This window comes from Nannospalax galili, unplaced genomic scaffold, assembly GCF_000622305.1.
Source record: "Nannospalax galili isolate Female #2095 unplaced genomic scaffold, S.galili_v1.0 scaffold87, whole genome shotgun sequence".
NCBI lineage: Eukaryota > Metazoa > Chordata > Mammalia > Rodentia > Spalacidae > Nannospalax > Nannospalax galili.
The window spans coordinates 11,061,356-11,073,523 of NW_008360320.1; the positions used below are offsets into that span (position 1 = coordinate 11,061,356).

At 40.5% G+C, this 12,168-nt stretch overlaps 1 protein-coding gene across 1 annotated transcript in view; it reads left to right on the forward strand.

The window, feature by feature from the left end:
- The first annotated feature begins 9,074 nt into the window (after nucleotides 1-9,074).
- The window catches only part of Lrp1b (LDL receptor related protein 1B), a 2,166,816-nt gene continuing 2,163,722 nt past the window's right edge, over nucleotides 9,075-12,168 (forward strand). The window contains exon 1 of the mRNA XM_008825194.2: nucleotides 9,075-9,732. Within this exon, the coding sequence (XP_008823416.1) occupies nucleotides 9,546-9,732 (187 nt within the window). The 5' untranslated portion in view covers nucleotides 9,075-9,545. The remainder of the gene's footprint in view (nucleotides 9,733-12,168) is intronic.

A 12,168-nucleotide genomic window follows, 5' to 3' on the forward strand; every position in this document is an offset into this window, starting at 1 on the left:
TTAATTACTTACTTTACATTGCAAATAAAAGACATTGTAACACTAACTTTTAACTCGTGTTCTCTAATAAGGCAGCTGGGCCTATCAATGTAAATGTTCCACAGAAAACCAGGCCAATCAGCTTCAGGGGAAATTTTACACAGCAGAGAAACGGCATAAAATTATAGCTCATTTTGACTTTGTGGATTAGGCAGCGACAGGAAAAGATAAACACAGAATGCTTGCTTTCATGCTACCTATTTTTCACTTTATTTTTATTTTATCACAGCTCCATTTTTTTTTAAAGCTTGCCTTACTATAATGAGCAAAAATGTGAAAGCATCCGATAGGGGGCAGTCGAGTACTGTGAACCGAGGCTTCAGCTTTTTCTGCAGTCAGATTTTTTTGTTTAGATGAATAAGGGAAGACCCTTGGGCACATTTTCATATTATCTTTTATAGAGACAACAAAAGTGAGCAAAATAAATGAAAATATTCTTTGTCACATTTCTATTCCCCGACGGAAGACAATAGGATGTCAGAGAGTGCGACTAAGTGGCATTCTGTGTCTTATAATTCTGAAAGCATACAGGTATGATCCTGAGGACAGTTAAGTTGGTCTGAATTCTCCAGATTCTAAACAAGGGTTCCTCTCCAATTTATAGTTCTTTGCGTCAGCCTATTACCACAGTCTTCTGGACACAGTTGAATAGAAACAGTAAAAAGCCTCATTTTCCACCCCTAGGTTTCAAAGCATAATAATACAATAAACCATTTAAATTACTTTAAAATAATGCTCCTAACAAGAAGTTAGTTTATCAGTTGTATAGATAAGTTGTATAGAGAAGTTGTAACAAGGGATGGTCCTTTACTTTTATTAAATGGAAAATCAAGGAAAGGTCAGGGGGGATTAAAACCAACTGCAGGCATTTTGCCAGATGCCATTTCAACTGAACTACGGATTGGTAAACTGAAAGTTGAATCCAAATCTAAGTGAGAATTTGTGGTTAGCACCTACAGGAATGACCCAGACTTTAGAAAGGAGAAGACTTTTTAGGTCTTGAATATGTAGTTTAAAAGAGGTTTTTTTTTTTTTTAATTCAAATATGATCCCTATCCCCACAGCTTAAAAACAGACCTCTAGATGCCCTCAAGCTAGCTTTATAAATCCCTTTAAGCACATTACATACTAATTTCCCATTGAATTTCCCACTGGGAGTTTTCCATTGACACATTCCACAGTCCTCATCCTTAGGAATATGTGTGTTTAATTTCCGATACTCACACAACAAAATTTGATTTGTGCTTTTGATTTGAAAACAGGCACATAAGCACTCAACTTACCACCTTTCTCCTTCTTCACCTGCCTTAGTTGTTGGGCTGTGACGTCACTTTCAGTACCTTTTGTCAGGTCACTAACTTGAGATGTCTGAGTGAAGGTGTCCTTGAGCACAACAGCCTGTTTGAATAAGTTACTAATCCTGATTCCCTTGTCACGGTGAAATACCTAAATATTTGGTTTATATGCAAAATTGGAATAGATCAACAATTTTCTACAACAATTTGAGAAGAATCTCAGGTTCTTGATGTACTTTACAACTACAAAACTTCAAATACAAGAAGACAAATACAAGTTCTTGGTGTTAATGTGGTTTATGACCAAAGAGGAATTTCTAAACTAGTCTTGATTTAAAATATTCTTCCCTTTATATTTACTAGGAAATGTGCTCTGGATTTGATTTGGAACCTGTAGTCTTAAAACAGCTCTGGAGGGGGAGAGAGCAGTGGGTGGGGATCAGTATCTGAGCCATGGAAACAACCCATCATTGCCTGTTACAGTGTCTGTCCACAATGCAATATTTTACATTCACTTGCAAACACTTGCTTCAAACATGGATGGTCCTGATTAATCCTTAGTTCAGTTCATGTCTGGAGATCAGATATCCTCTTACACATTTTATTCTGTGTGAATAGAGAATGTTTTACTTTTTAATTGATTACTATCATTGATTAATATCATTCGTTTTGGACGAAAAGTGAAAACTAATATAATCCTTTGGTAATTTGATATATTCTCTGAGCGTATGTTGATTTTGGTTTTATGTGTGCACATTTTTCTTTTTCTGTTAATTGCAATAGAGTTTTCAGACAGAATCCAGTAGGAAGCATAGACACATCTTTGTACCAGCTGCATTTTCCCTTCACTTCCTTTTTGAAAAAAACTAACAAAAAATTATACAGTTTTGATACTCACCTAAAAGTACAAAATGGAAGTTTCCTCTAGAAATTAATGAGTTTTATCACTAGGGAACTAGAAGCCTTAGAAACCAAATGTAGTCTTGAGCGTCTGCACAAGCGTTGCTGTCATGATGTTCTGTCTGCCTTGGCCTATGTATAAATAACATTATACTAAGGCTCATTTTTGTGGTGCTTATGGAGTAGGATTTGCAGAATGCTATGAATGATATCCTTGGCAAAGTCTATTTACAGTGCAGAATGTAGCAATGGAAAGTCATAAAAGCATTTAATGGTCTTTCAACTATAATTTAACTTTGCCAGGATTCATGCATAAAATCACACATTTTCACAAATCTTGATAAATATATCTAGGTCCAAATGTCACTATTTTTCTTCCTACAAAGAAAGGCTTGACATAAAATTAGGGCATTCTGTTCTGGGCTAAAAAGCTCCTTTGCATTTAAGTTTTTATGGTGATTAAAAAGTATAATTTTCATAATAGGAAAACACTTTTAGAGGGCAAGAGACATATTCTATCTGAGAAAATGCATTTTCTTTTACTTCAAAAATAAAGGATACTTCAGAAAAAGAGATGTAGGTTTTTCTTCAAACTTTTAGAAATGTTAAAATGTGACTCAAGTAAATGTTGCTTACTGTACTCTTGCTCAGGCCTAACCTCTGGCAGGCACTGGGCCCAAATGGAGCTCTTGACAGCCTCTCAGGAGCTGTTCCCAATTGAGTGGTGCAAGGCACACTTCAGAGAAAGGTCTGTTTATTTTGATTGTTTCCTTTTGGTATTTGTATTTCTTTTTTACTTCTGCTTACTGTTTTGTGTTTTAATTTGCTGTATGAGGGCCACTTCTGATAAAGAAAAAATTATTGTCCTGCTCAGATATCTAAACGTAACAAAGCAACCTCCTTTGAAAGGAAAAACAGAAAATCTTATTGAAATGAGCTTAAAATACTGCAACAAAGAGCATTTTCCATGGGAGCAGCATCTCCTGTTATTGAAGTGTTTATAAGGAAACTACAATTAATGTACATCTGGTAACTCTTCCTCGGCTACCTTTCATTTGCTTGAGCCTAACCTCTGTCTTTATCATTGGATTAATCTATTTACTTCTGATACAAGGGTGGGTATGACATTCATGTATCCATGACAGACACACCAGGGAATAGTGGCCATGGGAAAGATGAACAAGTTCAAGGGATGCAGTGAAAAACCATTAATCAGCAGCAAGGCAAAATGTCTTTGGGTGCCTGTTACAAGAAAAAAAATCTACACATAAAGATTAAAAAAAATGGTCAGAAATTATGAAATACTGAAGGCTATACAAAAGTAAACAAAAATAGGGTCAGACTGATATTTAAGTTTTTTAAATGACTAAGGTTTTGAAATGATGGTAAATAAGTCTGTATTAATAAAAACTATAGTGAAAAATAAATAAGTGGATCAAAGATGAAAAGGACTTTGCCTCGTTCTCTATTTGTCATCTGATTCTGGGTGAATCCCCAACATAAGAGGGTCCCCAGAATCTGATGAATCTGTAAAGTCACCACAGCGAACATGCGGTTGTGCTCTGAACTCTGAGTGGCTAGGAGAAAGTAACCCTGAGTCAGATTTAAGTGCAGAGTGACTGCGGACAAACTTCTTCCAACACACAAGAGGTTTCAGAGAACATTCGCTTTCTCATTCAGTAAGCCCAGTTTCTAAAAGTGATGTGGCAGTGATTTTACGGTTTTCTTCTATAGCGACCCTCACTCACTTGTTGGTCAAGCCTTTCATTGTTGCTGCTCTTGTTTTTGTTTTGCTATTTTTTGAGACAGGGTCTCCCTATAGCCCCAGCTGTTCTGGAACTTGCTACAGAGACCAGACTGGCCTCAATTCCGCATAGATCCACCCTCCTCTGCCCCCTAAATGCTGAGATTAAAGGCATGCGCACCACTCTTGGAAGTCAAGCCAGGAGATCAAGCCTTTTGATTGCATAGTTCTTACAGGATTCTGAAAGGTCAGCCCCATTGTTCCATAAGTTATATTTGATTTGAAGTGTATGTCCTTTTCATGCAAGGACCACATTTATAACCTTTATTGTTATAGGCATGGTGCCTGACATATATAGATCTTTAGTGAGTGAATAAATTCATATCATCCCACTAAGGGAGAAAAATCCAACAGAATTTGAAGTAGAGTAGGTAACTATATTCAAGGGCTATTTCTGTCATTAATAATGCGTGATCTTAGACTAGCGACCATTCCTGTCTTTAAAGTTTCTTCATCTGGTAAATGTGGTAAATTGAAATAGATGATCTGAATGTTCCTTCCATTTCCAGCAACTTAAAAGTCTCTAATTACAATTAAAGAGCAAAAACATGACCGAAAGAACAGTGGTCAGTATTACCACACAGAACAATGCCACAAGGCCACATGCAGGTGCATCCTGCCCCCAACTACTGCAGCATGATTCGATAGGTCTGTTCTACCAACCCAGAGAGCAGTGCAGATCTCACCACACCACAATCATGTCAGGGTCTAAACACTCCCCGGGTCTTCCAGGGAACAAGACTAGAACTCGTAATCCAGTTACCTCAGGAGTGCAGTGGCAGATCTGATGAACCTTTGTCATTTCTGTATTATTTCTATGCAGATCCGTAATACTGGTTGTGTGCCTTCTGATGACATGTTGAAAAACCAATACAATTCGTATTGTGAAGCTATATTATTGTGATGAAAAACAATCCATAAAGACAAAATAAATATAATATTTTAATATTTCAATTTACTTGCTGATATTATATGAATCAATGAAGATTCTTTTCTTCCTGATGTTAAAAGTTTATCCACCATGAGTCAAGAAAAATAGTTTAAACAGTCAGATGTATCTTAATAATTTGTCTTTCAAAAGCTGTGGTTCTCGATTAGTTGGGCTTTTGCCCAGAATATGTCTATGTAAAAATATTTACAGAAATGACAATAAAGACAAACAGACATAAAGAAACAGCAACCTTAAAGTGATTAATTCTGGTGTGTGTTTTTGTTTCGGTGTACACCTCTGAATACGTGGCAAATGGTAGCAATTAAGCTGCATCAAAATTGTATCTATCTCAATCAAATCCCCAAATCTAGTTGAAACAGTACACTATCAAACAGAACACACTTTTGAAGGAAAATACTAAAAATGCCACAATTTGTAAAACTTTATGAATCTAAAGCTTTATCTTAAGGACATTGCCCAGAGTAAATCTATTTTAATTTTAAAGCATTGGTAACATGATAGTAGGTAATGTTTCTTTAATAATATTCCTCCTCCTCTTCCTCCTCCTCCCCTCCTCCTCCTCCTCTTCCTCCTCCTCCTCCTCATCTTCCTCCTCCTCCTCCTCCTCCTCCTCCTTCTCCTTCTCTTTCGTCTTCTTCCTCCCATCTTTTTTCCCTCCTCCTTTTCCCCCTCCTCCTTTTCCTCCTCCTCCTCTCCCTGTGTCTGCTGCTGCCTGGCAACTTGGCAACCTTCTGTCTGGAGAGGCAGAGTAAGAACTCAGCAACCCTGGGGCAATGGTTGCATAAATCCCTAGCAACCTCACTTTTGGGCCAACTCTCCTGCATACACCTCTCAAGTGAAACAGACTTCCAGCTCCAGCGTGCTTATACAAACCTCGTCCTCTTCCCCACTTACAACTCTGAGGTGGGTAGTGCATAAAGGGATACTACAGATAGTAAAATACCCAATAGCGCCAGCAAAACAGATTAGGAGAAAGGGTGTGCTATCACATATATGCAATGTGGCTTGAATTGGAAGTACAAACTTACCACTTACTGATAATTAATATTCACATGTTGTCTTAGACCAGAAAGGAAGAGTGATTGGTTTTACTTTGTTTAATTTGTCTCATTGAGAGATTGCATAATATTCTACAGCTTGATAAATTAATTTATTTAACTTGTCAATGTTAATAACTCTGATTAGAATGAGGAAATTATACTGAACCATAAGAACAAACAACTTTTGAGGAGTAACTCTAGTTATTTTCCCTTAACTAATAACATAGCTTATTAATGTTCTTTTTCATGAAAAGCATTTATTATGAATAAATGAAAGTATTTTATAGACTATGTTTGTGTTTCATTTTACTTAAAATCTATCTTTTTTTTTTTTTAGTCTTTTTGAGACAGGATCTCCTTGTAGCCCAGCTGTCCTGGAACTCACTATGTAGATCAGGCTGGCCTTGAACTTGCCGAGATCCGCCTGCCTCTACCTCCCAATTGCTGGGATTAAACACGTGTACCACCACTCCTGGCCCACTTATAATCTATTAAAATGAATGGACATTCAAATCCTAGGACTATATTATTTAATATCAAAGCTGAAATTTGCTCTAGATTTCTGTCTTCTACTTCTATAGGAGACCATAACCATCTCTTCACTTAAATTGGTCATTTTCAACGTATATTTGCAAGAACCACTTTATGGAATGGATTTTATGTGGGGCAGGCAATTTTATCTCATTTCATATCAACTCTGGTTTCATTTCACTTTTTGACCCAATAAATACCACTTGTTTCCTATTTAATCTGTTCATTATATATTAAGAGGAGTTGGTATACACATTCACAGGGTTGTGAATCCATGTCCTCATTCTTAAGTCTTGACTTTAATATTGTTTCTGACAAGCACCTCAGTGTAGGTGTCTGCTGACTTGAAGGCTGGTCTACACAGTGCATCTACACTCTGTCAAACTGCTGGAGAGAGTTTGTATTGCACCTAGGCTGTTATTAATCACAGGTACTTTCTCTTTCACACTAAAGATTCAGATTGTATTTTACACAAAATGGTTAATAGAAACACATCCACAGTGGAAATCAGACACAGCAAGTCACCTTCACCACACACTGAAGCTGGCTGCCTGAGAACCCACTTTTACTGTTCTGTTTTTGAACCATGTGTCATTCACCATGTACGATTACTTTTAAAGAATTCTTGTTTTGTTTTAGTGTTCTATCACAATACGTGGGCAGTACATTCTCAGCTTTCTTTCATTTACGAGAAAAAAAAAAAAGTAGGCCAAATTATCTAAAAGTGACCACATTGTTTTTGCCCTGTCTCCTGTACTGCATAGACTGAGTCTAAGTGAGCCCTGCAGACTGAGAGTGTAGTACACTTAGAATACATTATCTCCTGGGCTTTCACATCCCTGGTTCTCTTTTCCTTCTTTCCCCCTTTTCATGCTGACTGTGGCCTCCAGAGCTGCTAGCACTGCAGAGATAGATGGTAGCTGCCTCTTAGGAGCAGTAGAAGCTTGTCCTGGCTGCCTTAGCTGCCTTGCAGTGTGTAGGTGGGTCTGCTGGGAGCATGGAGGAGGAATAAGCTGATGCTTCAATGTGACTCTTGAACACTTCTCCCATCTTGCAGGGACATAGAGGAAACCAAGTCCCTCCCAACCTGTCTCCTCATTGACTGAAGGGATCATGTAGGAAGGGCATCCAATCAGTTTGAACCAGTGGATCTATACTTCATAGATTGCAAATGTCTGTTGACCCCTCGGAAACACTAATTTTTATCTTATTCAAAATTACCATTCTTTTCAACTTCATTTATTCCAAAGTTTGTAATTTTTTTTATTTGAAATTAAAAGAGTATTTTTTGTATTTGATACATTTCACTATGAATCTGCAAGTTAAAAAAATTCTAAGGGATTTGATTTGTACCAACAGGAAGGAAAAAGTCACTCACCTGCAAATCTTTGATGAGATATGATAGATCCCAAGTGATTAGATTTAGGAGACATAGCAAAAGTGAAAATTTGAATGTGAAAAACTTGGCATAAAAGGCACATTTACAATCTCAGTGAGAAAGGTGATTCTGCCACATCTCCGGCATGGCTCTGCCGGCTGTGCGCTGTGTTCTTCAGTCCAGTCTAACCATAAAGGCTTCTATTCTGGAGTGTGGAAGACGGCTGGAAGACTTTCGCTCTTGTCATCTCTAGATCAGAGTTCTGTCACATCCATCTCTCAGTTTCAGCCATCATAGCACACAACGTTTTAAAGAGCTTTCTCCTCTCCTCGAAGTATTGCTCAGCGTAGCTTTGGTTCCTATCTCACAGTTTCTCTTCTCTTCATCTCTGATTTTAAAATATTAAAACATCAGATATTTCTTTCAATTTGTTTTTTAAAATGTAACTGATTAATATCAGTGAAGAAAGTCAGTCTTCAACTATTAAGATTTTGAAATTTTAAACTGACAGCCATTTCTGAACGACAAACTAGAACCCAAGATACTGAAGTGATCATGTCGAAGACTTAAGTGGTCACAAAGCCAATTTAGCTTGAATACGTGTGCCCACATATCTGTATGTGCACTCCAAACATTGGATGTATCTGATGATTTCAGAAAGTTCTCAGACTTGCCAGTACACTATGCAGAAACTGAAAGCCAAATACAGCCACCACAAATCCACCTCAAAAACTGCTTAAAATAGCTCGAAGTAGGTATCCCTTTAAACAGTTAAGCTCAGGCCCAAACCACTACCAATCCTGGCTTTAATGTGACCTGCTGGGGAACCTCAATGGCTTTTACCATTCCCTTTGCCTTTTTTATTGTGTGAAATGGTCATTGACTTTGGGAGTTGGTTAGCTTTTTGTTTCTGCTGAGTCACTAATTTTGCATTTCTGTTCCCATGTCCCCAGGTGCCACTCCGCACAAAAGTTAAAAGTGCAATTCAGAAAACGCTGCGACCTGTCAAGTGGAGGCAACCATTTCCCTAGGAGAAGCCGGCTCCTGGCTTGCGCTTGATTCCTTCCTAGCTTCCTCCAAGCGAAGGCATCAAATCCGCTTTGCCAGGGAAGCGGCTCAGCACAGGAGTGGGGAATCTCTCAGCTGGCTGGTGAACGCCAAGCATTCTGGCGCCTGGCTGCCTGGGCTCATTGCTGACCCCCCTTCGCTAAGGACCCAAATCCCTACAGAACCAGCGCGGAATTACTTTCCATTCAGGGAGGCTGAAATCAGTGATTTGTGGCGTTCTCCTTTGCAGCGGTGTTTTCCTGTTGTGTTAAATGCCTCTCACTAAGTAATAGATGTGATTTATGTGGATGGCGGAGGGTTGTTCGGCGGACTCGGTGATTAATAGTGACTTCCATCGGCGGGCATCTCTCTGCCCCTCTTGCGTGATGTAAGATCAGACGTACCCTGCATTGAAAAGTCAAGACACACGAGCGCCTCGGTGGCGCTCACACACGCTCTCCGCACGCGCGCATCCGCACACCTTCCACATCCTGCTCCGGGCAGGGGAAGGAGGACTGTCTGGACTCACTGAGCCGAGAATTCCCAGTGACATTTGTAAATGACGCGACGACTCCATTCCGGGCTGTTAGCCGCCGCCGCCGCCGCCGCCGGGCCGAGGGTGTTTCGGAGCAGTCTGCAGCGCAGGCTTCCTCGGGCGACCACGATGTCCGAGTTTCTCCTCGCCATCCTCACTCTCTCAGGATTATTGCCTAGCGCCGAAGTGCTGACGGTGAGAGCCGACCAAGGTAAGGACCGCGACCCCGTGTTTTCTCCCCGATGCCTCACTCGGCTTCCTTGCCAGGTGATGCTGACAGATAAGTGAGTGTGAAACTTCAGTCCTGGCAACCCGCTCCCGGGACCGGCTGGCCACTGCGCTGGCCTCCTGGGGGTGAGGGATATTGTGGGGAGGGGGGTCTGAACCAGGCGCCAGAGTACTGAGCACCCCCCATATATTCTCCCTTGGCCGTTTACAGGTCCTGGTTTTCCGTGCCCCCCTACCTCTGCCCCACCCCCGGGGGTTGGACTTGTCTGTGGTTTCTGTCTGTGTATCCCAAGCGCTGCAGATGTTGGGTCAGAATTCGCTTTTCCTTGAGACTCCCTTCCGCGCTGGCTCTCAACTGAGGGCTTCTGGCTCTGGATTCTCAGCCTTAGACGCATCATTCCTCAACTTAGCCCCGGGTTAACTTCCAAAACCGGTGCATCTAAGGGTCTGGGGATTTGTCAGAGCCCATTCCAGCCTGCGCGTCTCTGTCGTCCTTTACAGGGCTGACTTGGATTAGATTTGGGTCACTTAGGGAGCGTCTGAGCGCAGGCACCTGCCTGGACTTGGTTTTTCTGATTAGGAAGGTCTGAGACCCAGCACCAGGGTACGTTGGTAGTCTGACCAAGCCCAGAGTGCCTGGCTCCAGCCTGGCGCTTTGCTCTTCTGTTCACCAAGCAGCTGGTGAATGGTAGTTCAGAGGAGAAGGGTTCTGGGAGCGTAGACAGGAGGTGGGCATCTTAAACAAGCATTCTGAAACTTTAGATCTGAAAACCCAGGTGTCCCCTCGCTAGTTGACTCATCTTGACAAAAAATACATGGGTTAAATAGGGAAAATCACAGAGGACGAACATTTAGACACTGCCACCAGGTTAACTAGTTAAAGGGAAATTAGAAGTGTCATAAATTCTGAACTGAGCTCACACCGATGTGCAGTTCAGCTTTTTAGCTTAATTGAAAAAGAGAAGAAAAGAAATGGAAACTAAATATCTACATGCCAATGCCAAGCAAATAGCCAAGGTCTCCCACTGAGGGATTCTGTCTGCTTATGTGAAGAAAATTATGAATTGTCCCCAAATTACTGTTTCATTATAGGGAAGCACAGATGGATGGTAGTGTTTCTGCTCTTCAACCTGCTCTTGGCATCTAGATTATAGTCTCTTAGCGACCTACACACATCATTTCCACGGGTGCACTGCTCTGAGTTCCTTTAGAAAATCTGGCAGTTACCAGTGATAATCTTTTAAATGTATCACTGCTGCCTAATCAGACAGCTTCTGAACTTGTTTAAGTTGCCTTGAAGTTGCTGCCCAATAGTCGAAACCGTGGATAAAATGGAAGCCCGGAGCTCTAGTAGCTAGCTCTAACTTGAAATGATAGTGGCTTTGATCTGCCATAGGCTCCTCTCAACCTTCCTCAGGAAGAGTGTTTGAAGTTGGGCTGGAGCAGACGAGCCAGATGCAGCTTTCGGGCCCAGTGTGCTGGCAAACACATGGATACTGGCAGATGGCTGCAACAGGGTTCTTCTGACGGGGTGCCCTGCCCCAGGAGTTTGACCTCCGTCAGAGCTCAGTCCTTGGGGTTTTGTGTGTGTTCCTTAGGTTAGTGCTGCTGCTCTCCTGAGGGGAATGGTTGAACACCTGAAGAGAATTTTGTGTACAATAAGAAGTTACGTAAAATCAGCCTTCTTTTAAGAGAGGAAATTATCCTAAAGGTTGATATTTCTTGTCAATTTAGTTCCATGAAGGAGAGGAACTTCTAAGATATATGCAGGTTACATGGAAAACAATTGTGAGTTTTCTTGGTTAATTTGAATGTTAATTGTCTGCTGAAAAATTATCAGGAGAAATACTTTGTCATAAAGCACATATAAAAATATTTGTAGATCAACACTTAACCACTGTTATATGTATTTAATCCAAAGCTCTCAAACTTGGAAACAATTGAAGTTGTCACAGATAGCTCTGAAAATTTGTAAAAAGAGAGGAGAAAGAGGAGAGAAAGAGAGAGAGAGAGAGAGAGAGAGAGAGAGAGAGAGGATCTTTTAAAAAGTTAATAAAGAGAGTGGAGCTGCATTATGACAAATGTCCCCCACTGAGATGTTGGCATGGAAACTTCAGACTAGAATGCAAGAAAGAGGTTAAGGAGATGAGACTTTCTTCAGACACTTGGCAATGGTCCTGGACCAATGGATCAGACCTGTGAAAACACGGGTGATTTTAGTAATGCATGAGGGAGCTTTATGCCCCAATCTGTGAAATCATTTTCAGGTTCTGCAGATACTTAGGGGTAATGGAGGCGTCTCACCCTGCCTTATGTAGGAAACGCTTGTGTTCTTCCCTATGCAAGTCTGTGACCAGAAGCTAAAACCTTTCATTAAATTAAAAAAGAAATACTTGCAGCTAACTGGTATGTTTAATGT